The sequence below is a fragment of the Lissotriton helveticus genome, chromosome 12 (genome assembly GCF_964261635.1).
Source record: "Lissotriton helveticus chromosome 12, aLisHel1.1, whole genome shotgun sequence".
In the NCBI taxonomy this organism is placed as follows: Eukaryota; Metazoa; Chordata; class Amphibia; order Caudata; family Salamandridae; genus Lissotriton; species Lissotriton helveticus.
The window spans coordinates 619399965-619427863 of NC_136073.1; the positions used below are offsets into that span (position 1 = coordinate 619399965).

The window sequence follows — 27899 nt, forward strand, 5'->3', positions numbered from 1 at the left end:
TCACTGAACCTTCGAGCCAGATGCCTGACTCTGGCTCAGCTCCAAGTCTTCTTGGACCAGCTCAATACAATTGCAGACAACCATGACCACATTATGCATTTTGTGCACGATGTGAAGCAGAAAAACTCAAATTAGTCCGAGCTTCCCAGCTCCCAAAGTGTGTGATCTTAGACAACTGTTTTATTTTCTTCATAATATGTATTTGTTGGATGACCACAGGCTTTTTTTTGCGTTCACAGTGTATTTTGTTGTGTGCTCCTGAGGTTTCACTCTCTGCCTCTTGGAGTGTGTACGTAAAATATGGTATTTAATTTTTGATTTAGATATTCCCCTGAAGAAGTGCACATGGATGCACGAAATGCATTGGGTATGCCATATGAATTTTGTATCTAAATTTTGGATATGAGAACAAAATTCCAGCGGATAAAGCAAAGGAAATATATATGATTTACGTTTCAATAAAATGAACTTTAAGTTGATTCAACACAAAGGAGTACTCATTTGATTATTAAAGGACGGCTAATCATTTAATCGCAGACCTGCGACCACTGTTGTGCCCAGAGGGTCATCCTCTAAGTGTAGAGGCTGCTTGATTCTTATTTTCTTCATAATCAAGTAGGATAACACCTTCAAATACGTGAGTTCAAGATGTGTGCTGTTCGAAACCATTGTGTTTGCATTAACAGAATTCAATGTTCCTCCATCTATAGTAGGAATCTAGGTCACATTTAGGGTATAAATGACAAATGACGTTGCCTCTTAGTTCACTAATGTCAATGACGCTTCAGTGGGATGGGGAAAATGTACCCACGTCATGTTTAACTGTCACTTTTAATAATTACCTTTAATTGCGGCGATAATCAACTTTTTTAATGTTTTTTTAAAGTTGAAAAATACTTTATCATGTTTTTCAAATGATGTTTGTACATAATTTACTTGCCAAATATTTCCAGTGATGGAATAATGCACAGACTTTTGTAGCCAATCTACTTCCTTGGTTCTGGGTCTCCTTGTTAATTTGTTGGCCCGTGCAGTTCTAAACCTCAGTCCTTTCTGTGCACAGCCCCTGCCATAAGCTCAGCAAGCCTGGTTTTGGTACAGGGAATGGTCTAATGACGCACTTAATTTCCCGTGAATCAGGCATACACAAAGCATTCACTAATCCATCACAAGGGCTTAAGAGGTCTTTTAAGAACTCTCAGTGGGGCACACAGGGAGATGGTCCGGTACATTCCAAGATTAAGTTACTTAGGGCCAGATTTAGGTAGCCCTTTACCGGTCAGAATCGGCCGAAAATACCGATTTTCGGTCGTTTCCGACCGGTAAAGGGCTATCGAGAAACGGACATAATCGGTAATTTTACCGAATCGGTAATTTTACCGAATCGGTAAAATTACAGAATCGGTAAATTTTACCGATTCTGTAAATTTACCATTCGGTAAAAATACCGAATATGTCATTTGAGATGTAGGTAGCATTTCTAACAGTGCTACAGGGCCTTTAGAATTCGGTATTTACCATGCAATACAATTGCATGGTAAATTACGAATTCTTGTGTACATGTACATCTGTGCATGTACACCTGTGCCATGTGGCACACAGACATGCCCTAAGGGGATGTATGTGTGCCACATGGCACAAAAGCCAGTTAGAGGGGTGCAACAGGGTGTCAAAGTGACACCCTGTCCCCCTTATCAATTCGGTATTTTTACCGATTCGGTAAATACCGAATCGGTATTTGCTATTGAATCCTATGGGCTACACCCTTAGCAGTGGTCCCTACAATTACTCCATTGGCACCTGCACCTATCGCAGTGGTACCCGCGCCAAGTACGGTAGCTCCCGCACCAACCCCGGTGGTCCCCGCAACAACACCTGTAGTGCCTACACCTAGCCCAGAGATACCGGTACCGAGTACAGTGGTCCCTACCCCAGTGACAGTACCAACAGGTAGCAATCAGGTCCCACAGAAGCTGGTGGCACAGATAGCAGCAGTACTCCCTTGGCTGGGAAGGGGGGGAGGATGTTGCCAATGTCAGTAGGGGCTAAGGAAGTGGGGGAGGACCCATTTGCAGAAGCAAGGAAGTTGGTGGCAAAGATTATTGCAACCCCAAGCGGGATGCCAGGTGAAGGGCCGGGTACTCCATCTCTCTCACAACCTACAGGGGTGGTGCTATTAGCAGGAGACATCAAAGAGTTGCCAGCGGCCAGCAATGGAAAGGACAAAGTGACGGAGCCAGCTGGAGTGGTGGCTACAGGTAAGGAAGTGACATTGCCATTGTTGGGCGCGGGTTTGCTACCCACTGGAAGGCAGCATTTAGCCAGACATGTAACACATGAAGTGATGGAATTGGTATGGTCTGGTGCTTACATTATTATTTTCTCCCTGCTGGTTGATGATAGGGAAATGGAATATTCAAGGAAGCAAAAAGATTGGCTGCTTTTTAGTGAATGGTGCGCTGAACTGTTGAAATTCAGGGTAGAGGAGAGTTTGAGCAACTGGATTAGGGCCTTCTCAGTATTTATAGCGATAATAGCTGAGTGTTCACCTAATTTACAAGCAGAAATGGCTTGTTACCAGAGCAGAATTACTATGTCTCACAATAAATATGGGGGCGTAGGGTGGAAGGATTATGACATGAATTTCAGGAAGTACTTTACCGCGCACAGGATAATCCATGCTGCCCAGTGAGGCAGCTAGAAGCGTTCCTCTGACAGAGTAATAGTGCAAGGGGGGGGGCATTACTAATGCATGCTGACGGTACCCCTCCTACCAGGTTCCAATTTAAAATGGTATTGGCCATGACGATAGACAGGACAGGTTTGGATTCAAAGGACTTTGGAACTCACTCATTCAGAATAGGGGCTGCCACAGAAGCAACAGCTAGAGGTTTGCACAGCAACAGTGTGAAGAGAATTGGGAGATGGTCCTCCAATTGTTATAAGCGCTATGTGCGGCTACACATGTTGTGAGGGTGGCAATGCATTTGTGCTGATGCCTGTCCTGTTTTTCGGCTTACATTTCAGTTTCTCGAACTTATCATGCGGGGGGAAACTGGCGTTGGCGCACCAACAGCAAGATACTTCACAACGGCGGGCACATCCACAGGACACAGGATCTCATGTTGTTTGGGTCATTGGTCATTCGTATATTAGGCGTATGAAATCAATTTTTCTTTCAGGTAATTACAGACACAGAGCTGAACAGGATGGTTTCACTGTGTCTTTCCATGGTAAAGGGGGTCTCTGCCTCAGTCAGTTCAGGGCCTTCGTTACAGACCTGTTGAGTAGACACAGTCCTCCACCCAGGATAGTTATCTTACATTTGGGTGGGAATGACCTGGTGAATCTAGTTAGGAGAGGCTTGATCGAGGACATAATCTCGGAAGTCGGCTGGTTAGCTAAGACATGCCAGGGCTGCCCCATAGTTTGGTCTCAGGGCCGTTTCTACCATTAGGCAAGACTAGGCGGACGCCTAGGGCGGCAAAAGAGCCAGGGCGGCAAAAGGGGAAAATGTATTTTAATTTAAACTTACAAAAGTAAAGCTAGGCGGCCGCCTAGTCTTGTGTAATGGTAGAAACGGCAACAAAGCTAGAAGTAGTGGTTAGCAGTATCATCCAACACAGAGAAAATAAAAATAGGGGCCCTCTCCTTGGGTCCATCTCCAGGGATTGTGTCATTGAGGTGGTGTGCTGTAAACAGCATTCTAATGCGCATGCGCCCTCTGTTAAACACTTGCACATGCTGCTCACGCTCCAGGTGCATGAGTTAAAGCCTTCCTTTCCTTCTTACCTGTACTGAAGCCAGGGGAGCAGGGCGAGGTGACGGCACCCCAAGCCTAGATTCCACACATTCTCACTGCCGCATTGCTTCTCAAAAGTCGAGGAACTTAGTACTCATCAGGATACCATACGTATATATTTTTAAAAACGCATCTTTTGGGTTACTTAAATGCAACATTGCTACAAGGTGAGGAGGAAAATAAAAATACAGATGGGGAGAGCTGCGTCCAAACCGAGAGCAGAGTTGTTGACTGAACAGAAATAAATAAACTCAGTTGCTAAGTTATACAGCCATTGAACGACTGCACAAGGAAGGGACAGAGTGTGACCCGACAAGCAAAAATGAGTCACTGCCAGAGCCTTGTGCTTACCAATTGTGATGTCACTGATGTGTGCCCTAGTAACTAACCAGGGGTGTAAGCAGCCCACACCCAATCCTACAATCCTCCAGGGGGCACCAACCATTCAAGGGGGACCCATTCATCCCAAGGCCAATAAATGTTTGAGAGATATAGGAGTCTCGGGGGCCCTTCATGACATTCTGCAGGAAGGCCCGTGGTTTTTAGTAGCCACTGGTACTAATACACTTGGAGAATCGCATCCCAATATTTAGAGTCTTTTATTTTATATTTTTACTCAGAAGAGTACGCAGTGATTATTATATCAAATGGGGGGGGGGGGGGGGCAACATTCCAAGTTTTTTTAATCCAGAGTAAGGGGATGCAAAACTGCTGGAAACTCCGCCATTTCTGCATCCGGCTTGGAAAAAGATGATGGAAGCACAGAAAAGCTGTGCATAATAAGAACCCCTCATTCTGCGCATTGAAAAATTATTGGAACCATGAACTCTTGTGCCACCAATTACAGTCAGGGGCCATACAAAATGACTGCCCCTTTATTGTGTGCTCTTCAAAGCCTTTTCCCAGCTGGCAGCTGGACATCGTTTGCATGGTACCTGCCTGCCAGGAAGACCCTGCAGGTAGTGACACACAAACATCTCTGCTAGAGAAGTTACTTTTAACCACATCGCTGCTTAAGAGTTTCCCCTGCAGTTCTGGACAGCAACGAAAACGGGTGTGGTCATGACGAGCTCAGCTCGTCATGAGCACCTGAGAGGTAGATGCCATGACGAGCTGAGCTCGACATGAGCATGGAAGGGGTTAACGCCAATTGCAGGCCCATGACAGTGATTTGCTCGTCCTGCAACAATTCACTCTGGAGTTTAATGAAAACCTGCTTTGTCTTTCCACCCCACACCTCCCTTTGTTCAGCCCCTAGACCATGACCCCAGCGCCCAAGGCACAACAATGAACACAGCCAGTCACGGGATCTAGAAATGATGCTCAGCCGCCAGGTCCCTTCGGGGCATTGTGTGCTCTTTGCAGTACTGTCACTTTAACTAGCTCCTTTGTTGCTGGAAATAGCGCAATTAAAAATGGGCAGGTGGACTCTGCCAACCAAACTTCTATCTCTTCCTTCTCTGCTGGGCAGTTCCCACTCTCAGTTAGACTCTAATATTTCGGATTACCGTGGCTCCTTTAAAGGAGCGCTGCATTGGGCTTTGTGGTGCTAGGTATGTCCCATTGTCGGTGTGAGAACTTTAGATTTTTTTGCCCCAAGGAGCTGCAAGAAAATGGAGTTGGTCAACTTGGTTTAAAAAGTTAGGGGGGAACTTCTCATCAGATCTGCACAGAGTTCCATTCCGGAGGAGAGGGCGAGCACCTTCTCATGCTTGGCTACTCATGTGTGGAAGTTATGATGGCGCTGGGTTAGCGCCGGCGATATTTTTGAACCCTTATTCATATTTTATTTTAACCACTCGGTACCTTATTGAAGACATTGTTGGAAGGTTGAGCACAGTAACTGCGTGGTGATTGCCTCTTTTCCTGTAAGTATCACATATAACCTTCACGCATTTCATTACTGGTAAGTGATTAATGGATTAACAACTGAATTATTAGAGATTTCACTTAAATTGACTTCATCTTCAACATGCTTGAACTATTTAAAATGGTTATTGTTCTCTTTCGGAATTCTGGGGTGAAATATTGGCAGCTCAGTGAACTTTGACCCTGTTGTCATAATAATAGGCTGTTCGTGCCTAACAAAAATGAAAGTGCAACTTGAGCTCCTGTAAAGCACTCTGATACCAGATACTTTCAGGTCAAGATCGCGCTATATAAAACTCCGTAAAAAAAAAGAACTGACCACCAGCCTAGTGTCATGCCCTATACCGTCATCCCGTAGTGACTGTTTAGGCCAACGTCAATGTCCACGCTGGGATTTTTGAGTCAGTGCTTATACTGTAAAAACTAAGACTACAAATCCCAGAATGCAATGCACAGGTGGCCACAAACCCAGGATTGGTTGAAAGTGTTCCACAACATGGAGCCACTTGTCAACTATGGTGAAGTGTGCATTCTGGCTTGCACTGGCTCTTACTTCCATAGCGGTACCATACACAAGCTTGTCAAGAACTTCTATTCACAGCGTCAAGAAGCAGTTCATTCTGTGTTGTACACCATTCTTTATTAACGTCTTGCCATAGTCTCTGATTAGCGCCGATTTGAGCATCATGAACTATAATCTCCCTGACGTGGAAATCTTTTATTTTTGTGATAAGCCTCTATTAAATGGATACAATGGTAGATGATAAGTATTTCAGGTGCCTCAGTGAAAAAATACAAGGCAAAACCACTAGGTCTGGCCTTGGAAGATGGTGCAAGTTGCTATTTTTTTGGGTTCTGGTTTTGAAAACAAGGTGCACTTGACGCCTCAGTGGTATTTAAACACAAGGCTCTATTGGGCATCCGTGTACATAGTTCTGGGAGTGTATGGGTAACGCACCGGCCTGGCCTAGGCTTTTCGTTGACCTCTCTAGCCTGGATGACAGGGGGAGAGACGGATCATAGTTAAAGGGAGAGGCGGCATTTTTCAATTCGTGCCTAGAGTGGCAAAACACCTAGAAACGGCCCTGCTCAGATGGTCCCCAGATTTCAATGGAGGGGGGGGGTTTCTGTGAAAGCGTTGAATCACTCAGTAAGGAGGATCAACAATAAAATAGGGAAATTATTCAGGTCTCCTCAGCTACAAACCATTGCACATGGGTGTGTCAGGGGGGAGCCCTGCTTCTTAAAAGACGGGGTCCACCTGACTAGGTTAGGTAATGAAATTATGTTGGAAAATATAATGGCTTGGCTAGTGAGTTTTAAGGGCAGGGCATGACCTTTCAGTGTAGGAGGGTGGGGGGTGGGGGCTAGATAGTCGGTTAACTACGCTGGCCTGTGGCGGTAAGGTCATGATTGGTGAGCAGTAAATATAAGGTCCTTAGAGGGCGGCGCCATTCTCGAATGGGGTCGCCCAAGGAGAGGGACAAGTGTTCTCTCCTAGAACTCCAGGGGCGGTACAGCCGGTTGGCTAGATGGGTGCGGGGGACGGGGGAGTCACGCTTTCTTAAGGCTGGTTGGCCACCCCGCACGTGCACAATGACGTCAGTAAATGGCGCAGAGATGCATGGCCCCCTTTAATGGAGTTAATAGAGCGTACAGGGGTAACTGGGGGGCAAGTACCCTCACGGTAAACGGGCCCTCTGCGCATGCGCACTCCTACTTGAGGGCGTGGTTAATTGATAAGGATCGGACACCAGTTAGCGACCTTGCCGTAGGTCCAAATAGGATACGCAGAAAAGTAATTACTGTATAATTATGTTTCATATTTTAGATTCGGATAGGAATTACCGTGTATTCGAAGTATGTTGAGGTTAGCCATCTGATATCTGTATATATATATTGTAATCAAATGTCATGCAACGTTTTCTGCGTAAATGTGTAAATATTGTTTATTTCGGGGGCTTTCCGATGGACATTGGAATTAGGCCCTTAGTGTTTTTTGGATAAGAGGGACTATTTAGAAGAAGAGGGCGTAGCACTTGACAGTGCTTGGCAGAGTAGGAATCTTCATGATGTTTTATATGTCATATCCAGGATAGTGGTAGTTTGCTGTCAGAGCAGCAGGGGTCTGCCAGAGGTGATGGATGACAACTCATAAGTAAGTAAAGGTACATGGAAGAAGAGAATCAATCATATGGAGAATATTTCATGTAATCAATCCAATAATATCTGTAGTGGGTTAAGAGTCAGCAAAGAAATAAAAACAAAATTATATTTAGAATTGATTGTTGGCATCCCTTCCCAGTACCGGCTCCTTGTTGTGGGCGAGGGAGCTTTGCCCACCCAATTTCCTTCAAGATAAACATGCTACTTTTCTATTTTCTATTGTAATGTTACTGTAGCAATTAGAAAATTAGTTATGCCTGGCTGGCTGTCACTCTCAGAATTTTAATTCAGTGAAAGTCACCAAGCCTAGTATTTTTCAGCGGCATATGCACTAGTTTGCATGTTACAACCTTTGCAGATATGCTGGGCTAAACTAGGGCTTACCTTGCTCCAGGCCTGCTGTTCTTCAGCCCCTACTGGTCACACCCATTATGAGGCTCTGCAAGTTTCACCTTTTTAAGGTAGCCCAAGGCTCTGTCGGTTTCAGCCCTGTAGTGCCCGGGGCTACCCGTCAATGTGTTAGGGCCAAAGTCAAGGGAGGAGAGCAGATCAGGCCTTCACCATGTGACCTGGCGTCATCAGAATCATAAGCACTGATGAGTCTGTGATGTCACCTCACACCCAGTAAACAGATTCCCTGCACATGTTTTACCTGTGCATGCACAGTCTGTCTGTTTACAGGAGAATCTACTTTCACTTTCTCCTATGTCAGGGAACTGGAGCTCCAGAACACTAGCTGTGCCTCCTTTCATAGGTAGGTTTGCCCTCCTTACCTGCTAGCCTAACCCCAAGGCTCCAGCTTATTCCATGCGCTCTGCTGTCTCCTGCACTAGTGTGCCATAGTGGAGTTTGGCGATTCACTGAACCTTCGAGCCAGATGCCTGACTCTGGCTCAGCTCCAAGTCTTCTTGGACCAGCTCAATACAATTGCAGACAACCATGACCACATTATGCATTTTGTGCACGATGTGAAGCAGAAAAACTCAAATTAGTCCGAGCTTCCCAGCTCCTGATCCAGCGGCCTATAGAAAATATATCATAAACAACGCTATCCAACTTCATAACCTATAAACAAAATTCTATACTAAATATGGACCCATTTATAAACCTGACATATTTTGGGCCTACTGAATCAGGTGATCAGATTAAATCTATATACACATTATCTACAATCTATATACATTTTTATACATCTGCGGAAAGAATATTGTCATAAGAATAAAACTTAACCATTTAAACGACCACCATTGGCGACGTGATCTAGCTAATAGTAACCTACACTTCTGAATAACCAAGACCAGCTTGTTTGTCAAAAGTAAGATTTTATTTACTAAATTATGGTATATAAGTTGATAGTTTTATAAATGAATTTTATTAGCATTAAAGCAAGCATGATTGTAAAGAAATATGAGAAAAATACAATTTAAGCAAGTAAATCAAATTTAAAGTAAATATATAAAGTTTAGCATTTCTAAAACCTAATTTCCTAACTGAGCTAAATAGATAGAAATTAAAGAAAAGTTCTTTGAGGATTCTTACGTGCTCCACGCAAAGTCCGACAGCACTTCACCCTCATCGGAAAGTCAGAAAGCAGCAGCCAGCCCATCCCTAGGGGCATGACTTTTTATACCTTTCTACGCTAACTAAACTACGCAAAGGAAAGTTTTCAGAAATCTTCGACGTCCCATTGGCTGAGAGTGACAAGTGACATGTCACCCACTTTTCAAAAGTTCCATTAGATCATGTTTCATAAAGACCATTGTCTCTTCCACGTGAAACCAGGAGCTTCCTGAGTTTGCAACAAATGTTCAAATTTGTTCTCACTACGTCCAAGCAACTTCCGCGGATGCCAAGTTAAGGCTGACAAAATGTTCACTTTCGACCTTGGCCATGTCCGACAGAATGATGACAGCACATCAGTTTTTGCTTTGTGAATGCAGCTTTGATAAACGCTTTAATTCAGAATGGGCGTCTCGTGACTTTTGCAGAATTACAAGTCAGCTCTTTTCTGCGACTCAAGTGACTAGGCCCAAAAGCAGGCAACTTAAGCTTTCTAGTATAAAACAAACACAAGAAAAGTATTAATGTAAGAAATAATGTAGATTCTGTATCCACCCCAAGATTTACTAATTAATTAACCCACCCGATTAATCAAAATGTTACCTAGCCAAAGCAAACAAATAAAGCAGCGTTTATATCTACCAGTCTCCGTTATTCCATGAGACTCATATGCACCTAGAATAGTAGAAATGACATCACACAGACAAGGAAAAGCAAAACAAGCACATGCTTCTTTTAAGTTTGCAGCAGTTAGTAATGACAAAAACGAAAACAATAAATTATTTTATTATTTTGCACGAACAAAAAAAGATGCAACAATTATGCACGTTTATGAGCACACATGTTAGTCCCCCCATGTGTAAAGTTTAATCTAAGTTGTATTAGCACGACATATCACAAATCATTAATATTATTATTCATGTTATGGAAATGTGACTTCACGAGTTTAAACAAAATTTTGTTTTCTATCTCGCTCCATCAACTCCCTCATCTGGTGATTAACAAATCACCACACCAGCACTCAAAATTTTGATAATTTATATTTTTAAGAAATCGATTCAAATTCATTTGTATCAGTAAACCTAAAAGTCTGTTTCTGCATAATCTTTGGAATTAGCATAACGCTCTCTATGTAACTCGTGTAATTCGATCTCCCTTTCTTCTTCTTTTCTGAGTTTATAGATTCTTTTCTTTTCTTTCAACTGTTTTTTTCTTTTATGTAACAAACAACCTATTTTGGTCAAAATAAAAATGAATACTATTATAATCAAAGGTGCCAGAATCTTGCCAAGAATTGAACTTCCGATATTATGAAACCAGTTTTTAATTGCTTGAAACCTTTTTGAAAGTTTCCCTGTAAAATCATCTTCTTCTAAAGGAATTATCTCTGAATGCATTTGTGTAATATTCTTGATATACATTTCAATATTCTTACTTTCATCAGGTATATATGTACAACAATGTTGTACATGTAAAATGCCACAGACTCCTCCCTCTTTTGCTAGGAGTATGTCTAAAGCAAGGCGGTCTTGAATTACCATAGATCTAATTGCAATAACTTCAACATTCACTAATTGAAACCCATCAGCTGTGTCAGTCGATAATCTATCAACTATAGTGGACAATTTTCTGATTCTCCCTGCATTTAGGGTTATACCAACAAAAGGTATTACAGCTTGAAAAATATCTCCCAGAACTTCAGTAAAAGTTTCTCTTTTAACTCTATTTACATAATTATGAATTTTAAACAATCCTTCTGAATCTCTGTCAACATGAAACACTTTAGGAAAAACAATTCCCACATAACAAGTTCCATACCAGTGGTCTGGAAGGTTGTAGTAGGCTTTGTCACCACAAACAAAATAAATCCCAGGAAAGATAGGATCTTTTCCACCTTTAAATCCCCAACCTCCCAAAATCTGATAAGTATCTTCACAGTTACTTGCACCTACAAAATAATTATCAAAAAGTGTATTATCTCTTCTAATGCAAAGTTTTCCACTAACTGGTTTGTCTATGTGAATTGCAATATTTTCAAGCATTTTACCATTTAACTTTTCATCCTCCTTCTGCCAGAAGTTGGACTTAGTCTGCTTAACTAATTCATTCCTTTTATAAATTGCTCTTCTCTCCTCAACCATATTCAAAAACTTCTTTCCTTCAGCACTTAATTTACATGTTAGATTATTCTTGTAAGCATACTCGTAAGTGAGTTCATTAGTAACAAGGAAAAATTCTCTCATTTGTTTTGCTTTCTTATGCTTATTTAAAGCATTATCAATCTTAATATTAGCAAAAATGTCATCATAATTTGAATAGTAATATTCTAAACGTCCAGTTTGATAAAATAAACTAGTTAATACACTACATGTTACAGCATAAGTGAGAGGAAGCATATTATATGTTACTCCCTCAGAAACAGAAGCAGGTAACTTAACACAGACGTAGCAGTCTTTTGCATCCATTACCTTAACATATTCACTCAATAGCTTTGTGAATGTATTACTTGAAAAATCACCAATTGATTTATCTTGATGAATGTTAGGCTGATGATCAATAACTTTTGCAGACGCACTATGTTTAGTTTGGCTAACCAGAGCTTTGCTTGTTAAGTTAACTTTGTGTAATTCTCTATTCATCTCCAAAGGGATAATTACAGCTAGAACCAACCAGAGCAGAACTAAAATGAGCAGACACACCAGAGTCATCTTACAGCATCTTTTAAAAACAGAACACTTTGAAGTGCTCTCCTTAACATAAGGCATTCTTGGTTAATTTTAGCTTAAAAATAAAATAAAAATAAATTTTAAAATTCTAAATTTATATTTACACCCCCCTTTTAAAATATATATATATTTTTTTTAAAACCCTAAACAAGATTTCTTCGACCTTATGTCATACATAAGTTTTCTTCAACTAAACAGTTTTTCTTCGACCTTGTGTCAACTAACAAATTTTCTTCAGCCTTTTGCCAATTTAATATTTTTGTACTTCAATCATTGTCACTAATTTCTTGGATTTCGTTTTCTTCTTCACTACTATCATATATGTCAATAACAGGTGGAATTACTAAGTAAGTCCACTCAGGAGACTTATATTTTTGGTTTGGTCTTATTATTCTCTTCCCTTTTCTCGATATCACTTCAATTTTTCTTCCAACTCCAACTTCTTTTCCAGGACTCTTTTGACTACTGATTTCTTCAACTTGTTCTTTTGGCTTTTTGATCAATCTGACTCTCAATCTTCCACCAGGCCAGTAGTCTGCTTTTCTCACGTACTTCTTCTTTGGTTCAGAATTATTTGATTCTGACTTCCAAGTCCTTTTCTTTCTGTTTTCACTTTCACCTTCCACGTCACTTTCTTCAGTTTCGTAGTCTGAAATTTCAATTGACTCAGGAACTTCTCTATTCGGCAATTTCACTCCTTCAGGAACTTCACTTTGTCTTCCATCACTGGTACTTGGTAATTCGTTCTCCTCCTCTTCCTCAATTACCCCCAACTTCCCAGATTTCGGATTTTTGTTCCTTACTTCAGAGTTTGTTCTCTGCCTTTCGATACTCTCCTGGTCTGAAACTTCTTTTTGTTCTGCTTCTTTGTCTTCAATGGAGACAACCGAATCTTCAGTTATCTTTCCTTTTAACAGATTCTCTTCACCTTCAGAATCTATTTCAATGATTTCCAAGTCTTTTCTTGTCAAATTTCCATTCACTGGCACAGTTTCCAGATGTCGACTTTCTTGTCGATCTTCAGAATCTGGAATTATTTCACCTTCTGTTTCGCCTTCTGCTTCAGAATCAGAATCATCTGTGGTATCACTTTCAACATCAGAACTCTCAGGAGTTGGTACTGGAATAGTATGACTAGGATGAATCCAACGTTTCAATCCTCTGCACTTTACAGCATTAGTAGTGATCAAAATTATCTGCCTAGGTTTCTGCCATCTAGGAGCTAGACAATTCCTTCTCCGATGTACTTTTGTTCTGACCCAATCGCCAGGTCTCAGATCATGTGTCAAAACTTTTTCATCTGACTGAGCTTCAGTTCCCACCTGATTAGACACAGAAGTTACCATATCAGATAACCTTTTACAATAATCCAAAATTGCACTGTCATTTATGCTCAACAGTTTACCTACAGGTACAAAAGCTTGCCTCATAACTCTTCCCATTAAAATTTCATGAGGACTCAAACCTGTCTTTTTATCTGGTGTACTTCTTAATGACAATAAAACAAGTGGAAGAGCATCAGTCCATTTTATACCTGTTTCAAGACACATTTTTCCAATTCTGTTTTTAATTGTTCCATTTATTTGTTCAACTACTCCTGATGCCTCTGGTCTGTATGCACAGTGTATTTTCTGCTCAATACTTAAAGCTTCGCAAATTAACTTCATCAGTTTGTTATCAAAATGGCTTCCTCCATCACTCTCAATAGTGACTGGAAAACCGTACCTTGGGATGATTTCTCTGAGCATTAGTTTTGCCACTGTAATTGAATCACAATGTCGTGTAGGGAAAGCCTCTACCCATCTTGAAAATAAACAAACAATTACAAGCACATATTTCAAACAATTGTGTAATGGCATTTCGATGAAATCTATTTGTAACCTGGTAAAGGGACCACCTTCTCGACCAATTATTCCTGTCCCCACCACTGATTTTCTGTTTGGATTCATTTGTTGGCATGACAAACACCTTTGACAAAAAGATTCAGCTATAGTTCTAAACTTTGTATTGAACCATGTTTCTCTGAAAAGTCTAACCATAGAATCTCTTCCGAGATGTGCTGGACCATGATATAATCTGGCCATATCAGCAATCAAACAATTTGGTAAGACTACTCTGCCATCTTTGTAAACCCACACTCCATCTTCTTCACGTGGTCTACAATCTGATCTTAACCACAAGTCTTTTTCTTCATCTTCTGCTTCATTTTGTAAATCTCTAATCTCATGCCATGTTTCTACAACAGTTGTTAGCATTAATGAATTTGAATCAGTTTCTTTACTCCTCTCCCGATTGTATGAATAATTTTTCCTTGCGCAGTATTTAGCTGTTTCATCTGCGAAGGCATTTCCCTTGGAAATATAATCAGTTCCTCTAGTGTGCGCTGCACACTTAACAATGGCGATTTCTTTTGGCAATTGTATTGCTTCAATTAATCTCCTAATGAAAACTGCATTTTTAATTGGTGATCCTGCTGATGTCATGTATCCTCTCTGTGACCAGAGTTGTCCATAATCATGCACAACTCCGTACCCATACTGACTATCAGTAATGATGGTAACTCTTATATCCTTTGATATTTCACATGCACGAATTAAAGCAATCAATTCAGCCACTTGTGCTGAACGAACTCCTTCAAGACATGATGCTTCTTCAACATCTACGACTGTACAAACTGAATATGAAGCTTTCAAGACACCTCCTTCGGATCTTAAGCATGACCCATCTACAAAGTAGACAAAATCCGATTCAGACAAAGGTCTGTCTTTGATGTCTTTTCTTGGTTTAGTGCAGAATTCCATGACATCTAAACATTCATGTTCTGTTTCAATGTCATCAACAATTTCAGAATCAGGCAGTAATGTAGAAGGATTCAAATTTAAACATCTTGAAATCGAAACATTATCTGCTCCTAGTATGATTTTCTCATACTTTGTCAATCTGCTACTTGTTAAATGTTGAGTCTTACCTCTTGTCAGTAATATTTCAACTGAATGAGGCACAAAAACTTTCACTGGAAATCCCATTATGATCCCCTCACTTTGTTCGAGGCTGATACTTGTAGCTGCAACTGCTTTCAAGCAACCTGGTAATGCTTTCGCAATTGGATCAAGAACTGCAGAAAAGTATGCAATAGGTTTCTTTAAATTTCCATGTCTCTGAATTAACACAGATAATGCACATCCTTCTCTCTCGCTGCAATACAGTTCAAAATCTTTCTCATAATTTGGCATACCTAAAGCAGGAGCTTGGCATAAGCTCTTTTTCAGGTTCTCAAAAGAGTCCATCTCAGCATCATTGAGAATAATTGGATCTTTTACATCTGACTTTGTCAGTCTTTGTAGTGGTTTTGCAATTACTGAAAATCCACTTATCCATTGTCGACAGTAACCAACCATTCCCAAGAACATTCTGACCTGTCTTTGTGTTCTTGGTGGTAACATTGCTTGAATCATTTTTATTCTCTCTATTGTTACTTGTCTTTTTCCCTTTGCAATTCTGTGACCAAGATATTTTACTTCTTGTTTGCAAAACTGTAGTTTTGCTGGGGACACTTTATGTCCTTCTTCTGCAAGGCGATTTAACAGAATTATTGTGTCTGTCACACAGTTTTCTCTTGTCTTTGCAGCTATTAACAAATCATCAATATATTGCACTAGCGTAGACCTACCAGGTAAGTCTAGGTCTTCTAATGATCTTTTTAACAGTTCGTTAAAAATTGAAGGACTTTCTGTATAGCCCTGAGGGATTCTTGACCATCCGAGGGTCTTACCTTGGAATCTGAAAGCAAATATTTCATAACTGTCTGGATGTAAGGGAACAGTAAAGAATGCATTGCAAAGGTCAATGACTGTATACCATTCAGCATCATGTGGAATCTGAAATAGAATTACTGCTGGATTTGGAACCACAGGACAACATGGAACGACAATTTGATTAACCTTTCTCAAATCTTGTACGATTCTAAATGTTCCGTTAGACTTTTTAACTCCCATAATTGGTGAATTACAAGAGCTACTCTCCATTTCCTTTAATACACCTTGCTTGATTAATTTTTCAATTATAGGTGTAATACCTTCAATTGTTTCTGTTTTCATTTTATATTGTGGAGTGTTTGGAAATTCTATTCCCTGTTTCAATGTGATTTTTACTGGATCTACGTTTTTCATCAGACCCATCTCATTTCCAGTAAAATCCCATATTTCAGATTTCACTGTTTCTTTGAGTTCTTCAGGTAAATCTTTTTCTTCAAATGCAGGAAACAATTTTGTTTCTTCTGCTTCCATCATCATCATTGTCATTCTGTATAAACCATCTTCCTCCATTGTTTGTAACTCAACTCCATCAGGAGAACAATATATTCTACAATTCATTTTACATAGGATGTCTCTGCCCAATAGATTTACTGGACTACTATTACAAACCACAAATCTGTGTTTGTCTCTGTAATTTCCAATTTCAACTGGTACTGGATCAGTTAAGTCAGTTTTAATATGTTGATTACTTACTCCGACAACTTGGATGGTATCCCCAGAGAGAGGTAGGTTTTCGATTTCCACTGATCTAACAGTAGAACGGGTAGCACCAGTGTCCACTAGAAAAGTGATGTCTACATCGTTAACTTTCCCGTTTACAAAAGGACCAGACTGGTCAACCTCAAGAGTGGCTCCAACAACACACTCTTCCTCCTCTCTCGGGCACCGTCAGCAATAATCATCAGAATCGCTATCTTGACTTTCTGCTAATAAAAATTGTTGTGAAGCATTTTGCATTTGAACTCTTTGCTGCTTTTGCTGTTTTTGTGGTTTTATTACCTGTTCACTTCCCTGAAATCCCACGTTTGGATTATATTTTTGAACTCCCCCACAATTCGGAAAAGGTGGTTGTGGCAATTGGTCTTGACGATTATTCACCTGTTGTTGTTGCTGTTGCTGTAACTGTCGCTGAATATTAAATTCGTTTAACCCCTGTTGCATCTGTAGCTGTCGCTGCAGGTCAACACCATTCTGCATCTGTGGATTCAATAAGGGATTCTTTAAGTTTTTAGGAGGATGAGGACACTCGTCTCTCCAATGTCCAATTTCGCCACAATTAAAACAAGGTAATCTTTGTTTCAACTCCTCAATCTTTGGGCTAAATTTCTTTGGGAAATTATTACTTTTAAACTTTCCTTGTATCTGGTTTGTATTTCCAGTTTGAACAAAATTAGTGTTTTTATTTCCCATGTTGGCAATCTGTTGCTCAGCCACCTTTACCTGAGCCCACATGGCTTTCTCCTTCAGCTTCTTCTGTTTTACTTCTATTTCATCGCTACAATACTTTGCTTTTCTTAGAATATCATCTACAGATAGTGATTGCCATCCGACAATACTATTTCTGATCATTTCTCCAATTTCAGGTTTTAGTCCATAAACAAATCTATAGACAAAATGGCTCATGTCTTTTTCATCTAATTTTTCATAACCACTGTATTGTTTAAAAATTAACAGTAGTCTTTCATAAAAAGAATGAACTGATTCTTTTGTTTCCTGTTCTGTTCTTTCTATTTTAACCCAATCGACTTCTTTGGGTGGAATTTTGTTTTTCATCCAAACAATTACTTTCTCATAGAAATCCATTACAAGTGGATTTGGAGCACCTGTTTCTTTAATTCGCTCAGGTTCTGTTTTTGGCCAACTAATCGATATTTTGCATTCTGTCCAAAGATCAGATGGAACGACAATATCAAAAAATCCATCTAAATCAATCCACAGAACTTTTGACACTTTAATAAATCTATCGACTTGCCTGTACCACTCAACTGGTTTTTCCCTCAATTTTGGAAAGTCATTTGTAAATAACAGAATGTCCTGTCTCGACCAAGGGACATGAACATATCCTCCACCTGCAATTTCTCTCATTGGAAATTGTTTTGACAATTTTTCCAATCTTTCATCTTCCTTCTTTTTCGTCCATTTTACTCTCCATTTATTCAGTTCTCCTAGCTTTTTGATATAGACAATCAAATCTTTAATATGAACTATTCTTCCCATTGAGTTCAAACTCTCAATGTCACTTTCTGAAAAGTCTAATCTGTAATGTTTCGCAAAATTCTTTTGTTTACTCACATCGATTTCAAGTTCTGCTGCTAGATCCTCTAGTTGATCATATTTGTTTTTCGTTTTCCACTGTATGCTTTTACAAATGAACAGTAGTTCATCATCTCGATAGTAATTTAAACTATCTGGACCAATTGTTCCAATTATTAATTCTTCGATATTCGCTTTTAATTTGGCCACATCAAGTTTTGGTGTGGTTACCCTGTCTTCAGGACTCCCTATATCTGATATAGCACCCATTGGTGTTTTTGGAGATAAATCCTCATTAAAGGTTAAATCAGGCATTCTCGATTTAGAAGTGTTTATTTCAGATAAGTCTGAATAAAATTTTTCAGCAGCCTTTTGAATTTCTGTATTTAAAGGAATAGTTAATCCAGTTTTGTTTGTTTCCTTTTGGTCAAATACGGGTTGAACAGGACCAATTGTTACTGGAACTGTCACAGCTTCCATGCCTTTTGTCATTCTTTTTATTAATTCTTCTTTAGATTTTAAATATTCATTATAATCAACATCTTCAACATTTCTTGCCTCTCTTGTATAATCTTTTGGAGGTTCTCTTGCTCTTGGAGCCATTGTAAAATGTCTACCTTCATTTCGAGCATTCTCGAATTCTGGTCTTCTAGGAGTTTCAATGATTTCACAATTATTTGGATAAAGTTTAGGAGCTTCATTAATTGGAGGTGCACTCGGTGAAGTTTCAGTAGAAACCACCGGAGTAGACCATGATCTAGGAGGTCTCAAAGGCTGATTCTTTCTAGCAGTTGTATATATTTCTTCCATAACTGCATCCTCAGATTCACTTTCCATAGATTTCCCTGTAGGAGTACCCATTACCATTTCATGAATTAAATACAATCCTTCACTCATGTTTCCCTGTCTCCACATTCGCAATCTATCTTCATGAGTTTCTCTTCTCCAAGGTGGATTTTTAGAAGGTCTTTTAATTCCACTAGCTTCTCTTTGTAACTGATACATCTCGTCTTCCCACTCAACTAAAGCTTCAAATTGAGTTGGTCTCGGTTTCGGAACAAGAGCATTCATTTTCTCTCGTAAATTTCTTAAGACTTTTACATTAAATGAACCATCATCAGGCCAAGTTAAAACACCGTCGTTTTTAGTATAGCGTTTCCAACTATCAAACCATAAGACAGTATGATATCCATATTCACCTTCCATATACGCTGCAGGTGTTTTATACTTATGAAGTAGTTTACCACCTCGCGTTTCGATTTTCTTGTCAGGTGAAAATAAATTCTTAAACTTCTGAAATAATGTTGGCTTTTTCTCAACATGTTTAAAATGATAACTCATTTTTAAGAGTTAAAACTAATTCACAAAATCGTTCGTAAAATATTTCCGGGATGTTCCGAAAAACAACCAATCCGTGCGCGAAACACACCAACAAGCCAATGACAGTTGAGCTACGTCACTTTTCTGCTCAACCAATAAATTTGGAGTTTTTCCGAAAGACCAATCAGCTCACAGGCCGTCAGAGACTCAAGAGCCAATCAGAATATAGCTTGTGACGTAGGTCACCCAATCCCAGCGCGGCTCTGTGACGTACACAGCAGCTGCGGTTTCTCGTTTCTCACTACTGGCGCTTACCCCTCCTTCACAAAATCTTTTCACAGCGCCAATTTAAGAACACTTTTCAGTGTAAATTAATTCTTAACGATGACTATAAAGACAACATCTGTTCGTTTCACTATTTAGGATAGTTTACATACATTCAAGTATCCACACTTCGGAATAGACGGCGCTATTCACACTAAGGATAATATCCAATTGCCAGTAGAGTAACCCTTACCCCACCCTTCTAACACGTATAATTATGAACTCGCTTTGCTCTGAACCCACCGCGAAGTGAAAGTTCTAAGAGTTCCACTTGAACATAAAATACAATTCAAACTCGCACTTTCACACTGAAATTTCCCTAATTTCAAACACGCATGAAATCCGTACAGGACTCTCACCTGTTTATAGAGATCATGCACCGTTAGCAAAATAACGACGTTATCCGTACAGGGCTCTCACCTGTTTATAGATATGAAACATGTACCCGTACAGGACTCTAACCTGTTTATAGATAATCATGCACCGACGCTAATTTACCCTTCACTCAAGCTCGGATATAACTAATACTCTCATTACAGTGAGTTTTATGGAAGGCGCTTTGTCCCTATTCTCATGCTGCTCTAATTTCTTAGAAAACCCTCACTATACAAGATTCACACCTAGCCCTAAAACTGTGTTGCTCGGCGACAACACTATGGTACACGGTGATACCTCTTGTGATACTCGGCGATATCACTACAAACAGAACAGATGGCTTGCGTGACTAATTTCTCGCCACACAATCTATACCGGTATAGCTTACAGATAGCACGAAAAACGAACTCAACATGTGTTAAAACATCGATCCTATTTCCATACCATAATACTTTAGTAACCCTTAGCAACCACCATATTACCTTGGTTACTCTTAGCAACCATCAATTTCTGCTACCAGAGAATTGATCCAGCGGCCTATAGAAAATATATCATAAACAACGCTATCCAACTTCATAACCTATAAACAAAATTCTATACTAAATATGGACCCATTTATAAACCTGACATATTTTGGGCCTACTGAATCAGGTGATCAGATTAAATCTATATACACATTATCTACAATCTATATACATTTTTATACATCTGCGGAAAGAATATTGTCATAAGAATAAAACTTAACCATTTAAACGACCACCATTGGCGACGTGATCTAGCTAATAGTAACCTACACTTCTGAATAACCAAGACCAGCTTGTTTGTCAAAAGTAAGATTTTATTTACTAAATTATGGTATATAAGTTGATAGTTTTATAAATGAATTTTATTAGCATTAAAGCAAGCATGATTGTAAAGAAATATGAGAAAAATACAATTTAAGCAAGTAAATCAAATTTAAAGTAAATATATAAAGTTTAGCATTTCTAAAACCTAATTTCCTAACTGAGCTAAATAGATAGAAATTAAAGAAAAGTTCTTTGAGGATTCTTACGTGCTCCACGCAAAGTCCGACAGCACTTCACCCTCATCGGAAAGTCAGAAAGCAGCAGCCAGCCCATCCCTAGGGGCATGACTTTTTATACCTTTCTACGCTAACTAAACTACGCAAAGGAAAGTTTTCAGAAATCTTCGACGTCCCATTGGCTGAGAGTGACAAGTGACATGTCACCCACTTTTCAAAAGTTCCATTAGATCATGTTTCATAAAGACCATTGTCTCTTCCACGTGAAACCAGGAGCTTCCTGAGTTTGCAACAAATGTTCAAATTTGTTCTCACTACGTCCAAGCAACTTCCGCGGATGCCAAGTTAAGGCTGACAAAATGTTCACTTTCGACCTTGGCCATGTCCGACAGAATGATGACAGCACATCAGTTTTTGCTTTGTGAATGCAGCTTTGATAAACGCTTTAATTCAGAATGGGCGTCTCGTGACTTTTGCAGAATTACAAGTCAGCTCTTTTCTGCGACTCAAGTGACTAGGCCCAAAAGCAGGCAACTTAAGCTTTCTAGTATAAAACAAACACAAGAAAAGTATTAATGTAAGAAATAATGTAGATTCTGTATCCACCCCAAGATTTACTAATTAATTAACCCACCCGATTAATCAAAATGTTACCTAGCCAAAGCAAACAAATAAAGCAGCGTTTATATCTACCAGTCTCCGTTATTCCATGAGACTCATATGCACCTAGAATAGTAGAAATGACATCACACAGACAAGGAAAAGCAAAACAAGCACATGCTTCTTTTAAGTTTGCAGCAGTTAGTAATGACAAAAACGAAAACAATAAATTATTTTATTATTTTGCACGAACAAAAAAGATGCAACAATTATGCACGTTTATGAGCACACATGTTAGTCCCCCCATGTGTAAAGTTTAATCTAAGTTGTATTAGCACGACATATCACAAATCATTAATATTATTATTCATGTTATGGAAATGTGACTTCACGAGTTTAAACAAAATTTTGTTTTCTATCTCGCTCCATCACTCCCAAAGTGTGTGATCTTAGACAACTGTTTTATTTTCTTCATAATATGTATTTGTTGGATGACCACAGGCTTTTTTTTGCGTTCACAGTGTATTTTGTTGTGTGCTCCTGAGGTTTCACTCTCTGCCTCTTGGAGTGTGTACGTAAAATATGGTATTTAATTTTTGATTTAGATATTCCCCTGAAGAAGTGCACATGGATGCACGAAATGCATTGGGTATGCCATATGAATTTTGTATCTAAATTTTGGATATGAGAACAAAATTCCAGCGGATAAAGCAAAGGAAATATATATGATTTACGTTTCAATAAAATGAACTTTAAGTTGATTCAACACAAAGGAGTACTCATTTGATTATTAAAGGACGGCTAATCATTTAATCGCAGACCTGCGACCACTGTTGTGCCCAGAGGGTCATCCTCTAAGTGTAGAGGCTGCTTGATTCTTATTTTCTTCATAATCAAGTAGGATAACACCTTCAAATACGTGAGTTCAAGATGTGTGCTGTTCGAAACCATTGTGTTTGCATTAACAGAATTCAATGTTCCTCCATCTATAGTAGGAATCTAGGTCACATTTAGGGTATAAATGACAAATGACGTTGCCTCTTAGTTCACTAATGTCAATGACGCTTCAGTGGGATGGGGAAAATGTACCCACGTCATGTTTAACTGTCACTTTTAATAATTACCTTTAATTGCGGCGATAATCAACTTTTTTAATGTTTTTTTAAAGTTGAAAAATACTTTATCATGTTTTTCAAATGATGTTTGTACATAATTTACTTGCCAAATATTTCCAGTGATGGAATAATGCACAGACTTTTGTAGCCAATCTACTTCCTTGGTTCTGGGTCTCCTTGTTAATTTGTTGGCCCGTGCAGTTCTAAACCTCAGTCCTTTCTGTGCACAGCCCCTGCCATAAGCTCAGCAAGCCTGGTTTTGGTACAGGGAATGGTCTAATGACGCACTTAATTTCCCGTGAATCAGGCATACACAAAGCATTCACTAATCCATCACAAGGGCTTAAGAGGTCTTTTAAGAACTCTCAGTGGGGCACACAGGGAGATGGTCCGGTACATTCCAAGATTAAGTTACTTAGGGCCAGATTTAGGTAGCCCTTTACCGGTCAGAATCGGCCGAAAATACCGATTTTCGGTCGTTTCCGACCGGTAAAGGGCTATCGAGAAACGGACATAATCGGTAATTTTACCGAATCGGTAATTTTACCGAATCGGTAAAATTACAGAATCGGTAAATTTTACCGATTCTGTAAATTTACCATTCGGTAAAAATACCGAATATGTCATTTGAGATGTAGGTAGCATTTCTAACAGTGCTACAGGGCCTTTAGAATTCGGTATTTACCATGCAATACAATTGCATGGTAAATTACGAATTCTTGTGTACATGTACATCTGTGCATGTACACCTGTGCCATGTGGCACACAGACATGCCCTAAGGGGATGTATGTGTGCCACATGGCACAAAAGCCAGTTACAGGGGTGCAACAGGGTGTCAAAGTGACACCCTGTCCCCCTTAGCAATTCGGTATTTTTACCGATTCGGTAAATACCGAATCGGTATTTGCTATTGAATCCTATGGGCTTCAAGGCCCATAGGATTCAATAGCAAATACCGATTCGGTATTTACCGAATCGGTAAATACCAAATCTTAACGATTCGGTAAAAAATACCGAAATTTTACCTATATCTCATTTACAGATTCATAAATACCGAATCGGTAAAATTTGGTATTTATGAATCGGTAAATGAGATTTACCTACATCTGGCCCTTAATTATTTATTTAATTTTCCCTCGTCATCGTCCATCGAAATCCCCCCACCGCTCTTACCTGCATGGGTCGCGGCAGAGAGTAACTACCATTTTATGTGAAAGTGTAAAGGAGGTACACACAAAAGTATTAATATTGACAACTGAAAAGGAAATGCTGTGTTCACAGGAGAGGAGAGTAGGTGCATATGTGAGAGTGAATAAGCGCGAGTGAGAGTGAGTGTGTGTGTAAGGGTGTTTTTAGCTAGCTTACTTTGCTTACTGTCTGTCAGTGCATGTATTACACCTCACCAGTTTCAAATATCACCAGCTGCCACTGCCCCTGTATTCCCCAAGAAAAAAAAACTGTGATCGAAACAAAATTCTGACTTTTGAAGTGCTTTTCCTGACAGAGCAGCCGATATGTATAACATTGTGGCATCGAGAAAGAGGTGTGGTCAATGCAGTTATTTACGTTACAGGAAGGAATTGTGTGATTCGCTAATGGAAGAGGAGGTCCATCTCACAGTGCTGTTTTTCATAAAGGGCTGATTGTTTATCACATACGTTTCAACTCATGGATTTCACATTGTTTTGGCTGCTTTCCTCTGGGACTCTGCCTCGGAAAGGATGTGATAAGGTGAAGGAAAGGCAGCGGGGACAACTGACAGCATGCAAGCTGGGACAAAACGGTAGGAGGATATTTATACATTTTTATATTTATACATTTTTAAATAAAGAACATTTTCCGGTGCACTTTAAAATGAAAACTTTATTCTTTGAGGGTGTTGGTAACCACAGAAGCTGCTACAGTGATAGATATGGTGGATGTGTATTTTATGGGCTGTAAACACATTGTTTGATTGTTCATCCTTTGGTTAGTCTTGAATGTAATTCCTGGCGGTTGTTGAAGGAGTTGAACACTTGTAGAAAGAGGGTATTTTTAGATGTTTACTGAATGACAATGAGTTGGTTTTGTCTTTCATGAACTGAGAACAGGAGATCCAGCAGTGGGTGGTTGCTAAACCTTTAGTGATTCTGCTGGAGTGTGTTCATTTTCTTTTTTAATGTGAGTGATAAACATGTTTCTGTATTTTCCTTTTAAAAGTACTGTTTTTAAGTAGTGCTCATACCATATTGCAGCCTCCTCTAAAATGCTACAATTGGGAGGGAAGAAGAAAGAGCTAACAAACAGGAAAAAGGTGGGCGAAAATTGCTCTCTGTTGACACAGAAAAAGACTTTCCAGTTGAGAGGTGGCGGGTGCTACTAGCTTAGGAGCTTGGAGAACCCTTTTCGAATCCTAGCCCTGGTTTAACATCCTGCTAATTGGGCAAATTACTTTATATATCAGTGCCTAAAAAATGTAACATCATCTGGTTTTGTTGTAAAACCCTCTAATGCACGTGTGTCAGGTTTGAGCTATTAAAAGAGCTGCAAACACTGATGGTCTATGGAATTGGTGAGTTTTACAACCTTTTAACCCCTTCCATGCTGGTGACGAAGCCCAGCCGTCATGCTCCGCGGCGCTCGTGTGCGGATGACGTCTGGGGTTCGTCACGGCCCCGCCCTGTTCGTTTGTTTACCGCCCAGCGGCGGAAAACAAATGAAGTGGAGAAGTGTGGCTCACTGGTTAGAAGCGGCAGACCCTGAAGCAGAGGTCGGCCCGGGACCAGGGTTCAATTCCTGAAGCGGCAGGGTCTTGGGTCAATGTCCGCGGACTCGATAATTCTCGCTTAGGTGCCTACGCTAACCATGGGTCCCACTCTGCAACTCTGGGCAATAGCTTGCTTAATCTCCACAACGGCCCCAGCAACGCCGGGGATGCCTGGCTTCACCTTGGGGTGGCCTCTCACAGGGAAAGCCAGGACGGGTTCCCCAGCGGTATACAGCGCCAGGACGCCACGTAACGAGGTAACAGTGCGCTTTATAAGTATACATACATTACATTACATTAAATCCCAGGGGTGCTCCTTCTCAGCGTGTGTGTAGAGGAAGTGAGTTGCAAAGCTTGGACCAATGTGTGGGGCTCTCCACATTTTGCTGGAAGGTTGGGCAGGGTGCAGTTTAAGGATTACCGCAAGTCCTGGTAGACTAAAAGTGGACTGAAAGTGAAGGAGGACTTTTCTGTAGTGGTCTTGGGCAGTCCTGGATATGATTTACACACAGTGATATGGTCTGAGTGTCTCACACCAGAGATCAAGTAGGTTGTCTGGTTTATTCACTTTGCATTGTCTGCAACATCTTGCTGGGAACTTCTGCAAAGGCGGTATTGCAGTAGTCCAGAATAGAAATTACTATTGTGAAACACAAGATCATCACATATTCACTTATAGTCTACCCATGCACACCTTGCTACAATCCACAGAATCCTCTCTCAAACTAATGGAACTGACCAAGTTTGTGAAGTTAGCAAACAAGACCGAATGCCTGATCTGTGGGCGGATTATTCCTCATCGTCATGCATCATAGAATACTTCATAAATCTTTCTCCAGAGATTGCACACCTTGGGACAGGTTTATCAAGAGTTACTGCTGTCACACCGTCCGGCACAGTGACAGAAAGTGGCACAAAGTTTTGAAAGTGTTTTTACTTACGGGAGAAAACACGTTTGTGCTGTAAAAGTGTCTTCTCTGGTGCAAATAGCTCTTTGCGCTACACTGCACCACTTTGTGTCAAAGGGGCACGAAAGGGCCATTCGTGAGTAAGGAAAGAGTTATCTACTAAAATGTTTGAACTAGGCTTTGCTTCGAAAACTGGTCTTGAGGCAGGCCCTAACAAGTTGATTATTTTCCTTTCTCTAAACATTTTGCTGCACTATACAGCGCATAGCCAATGTGTCAAAATCTTACAAAATGTGTCAAAGTACTGCATTGTGTACTTGAAGGGCATGCTTTAAATGTGTTAAAGAGCATGCACACACCTTTTCACCAAGGTGCAAGGGAAGAAAGCAGGAGCAGAGCGCACCAGCTGGCCATATTTAGTAAATATGGCTCTGCGCTGCCTTCTCGCCCTTGCGCAACACAATGCAGTGTAGCAACTTTTTTTGTACAACTGTATTGTGCTAAAAGTTATTAAATCTGGTCCCTTGTGTACAAGAACCTTCTGCCACGATTAGTATCGCAACCTATGAAGCTTACAATTGCCATCCCCTTTTTATAGAAACACAGAATTTTTTCTTTTATAGAGTTTTACATAGAGCGAACTTGACCCGAATCAGGTATCAGAGCACTTTACATAGCACCAGTTGCATTACATGAGGACACATTCATTTTTTTTGTTAGCCATGGGGAGATTAAGTGATTTGCCCAGAATCACAGGATGTTCAGCGTCATTGCCGAGACTCAAGCCCACTTCTCCAGATTCGAGGTCGACTGCCCTAGCCATTAGGCCAACTCCTCTCCCCCACTGCAGTACCTGACAACATTAATTGGCATGTTTAATTTACTTGTAAGTCCCTAGTACATTGCACTACCTGTAGCCAAGGTCTCTTATTTAAATGCTACTAATGGGCAGCAACACTCTTTGTGCCACCTGGTAAAGGACCACTATAAAACATGTCTCAGGCCTGTCACTGCAGTCTGTGTGTGCAGGTAATACTTATAAGTCACTCTTTAGGTGGGCTCTAAAGACCCATAGGGCAGGGACATGGAATCTAAAAAGTAGGACATGTGTACTTAAGATTTACATGTCCTGGCAGTGAAAAGCTCCTAAAGTCATTTTTCACTGTTGTAAGGTCTGTCTCTCCCAGTGACTAACAGTGGGTATCTTACATTTAATAGGTGCTAATTGCAGATTAGGACCAGATAGAGAAGTGCTGTTTACACTCAAACAAATTATAATTTAAAATTCCCTTTAA

The 27899-nt window shown here is 40.1% G+C and overlaps 1 protein-coding gene across 1 annotated transcript in view; it reads left to right on the top strand.

Moving 5' to 3' along the window:
- The first annotated feature begins 24618 nt into the window (after positions 1 to 24618).
- Positions 24619 to 27899, top strand: part of LOC144797805 (SLAM family member 7-like) — a 153573-nt gene continuing 150292 nt past the window's right edge. The window contains exon 1 of the mRNA XM_078668594.1: positions 24619 to 24733. Within this exon, the coding sequence (XP_078524720.1) occupies positions 24619 to 24733 (115 nt within the window). The remainder of the gene's footprint in view (positions 24734 to 27899) is intronic.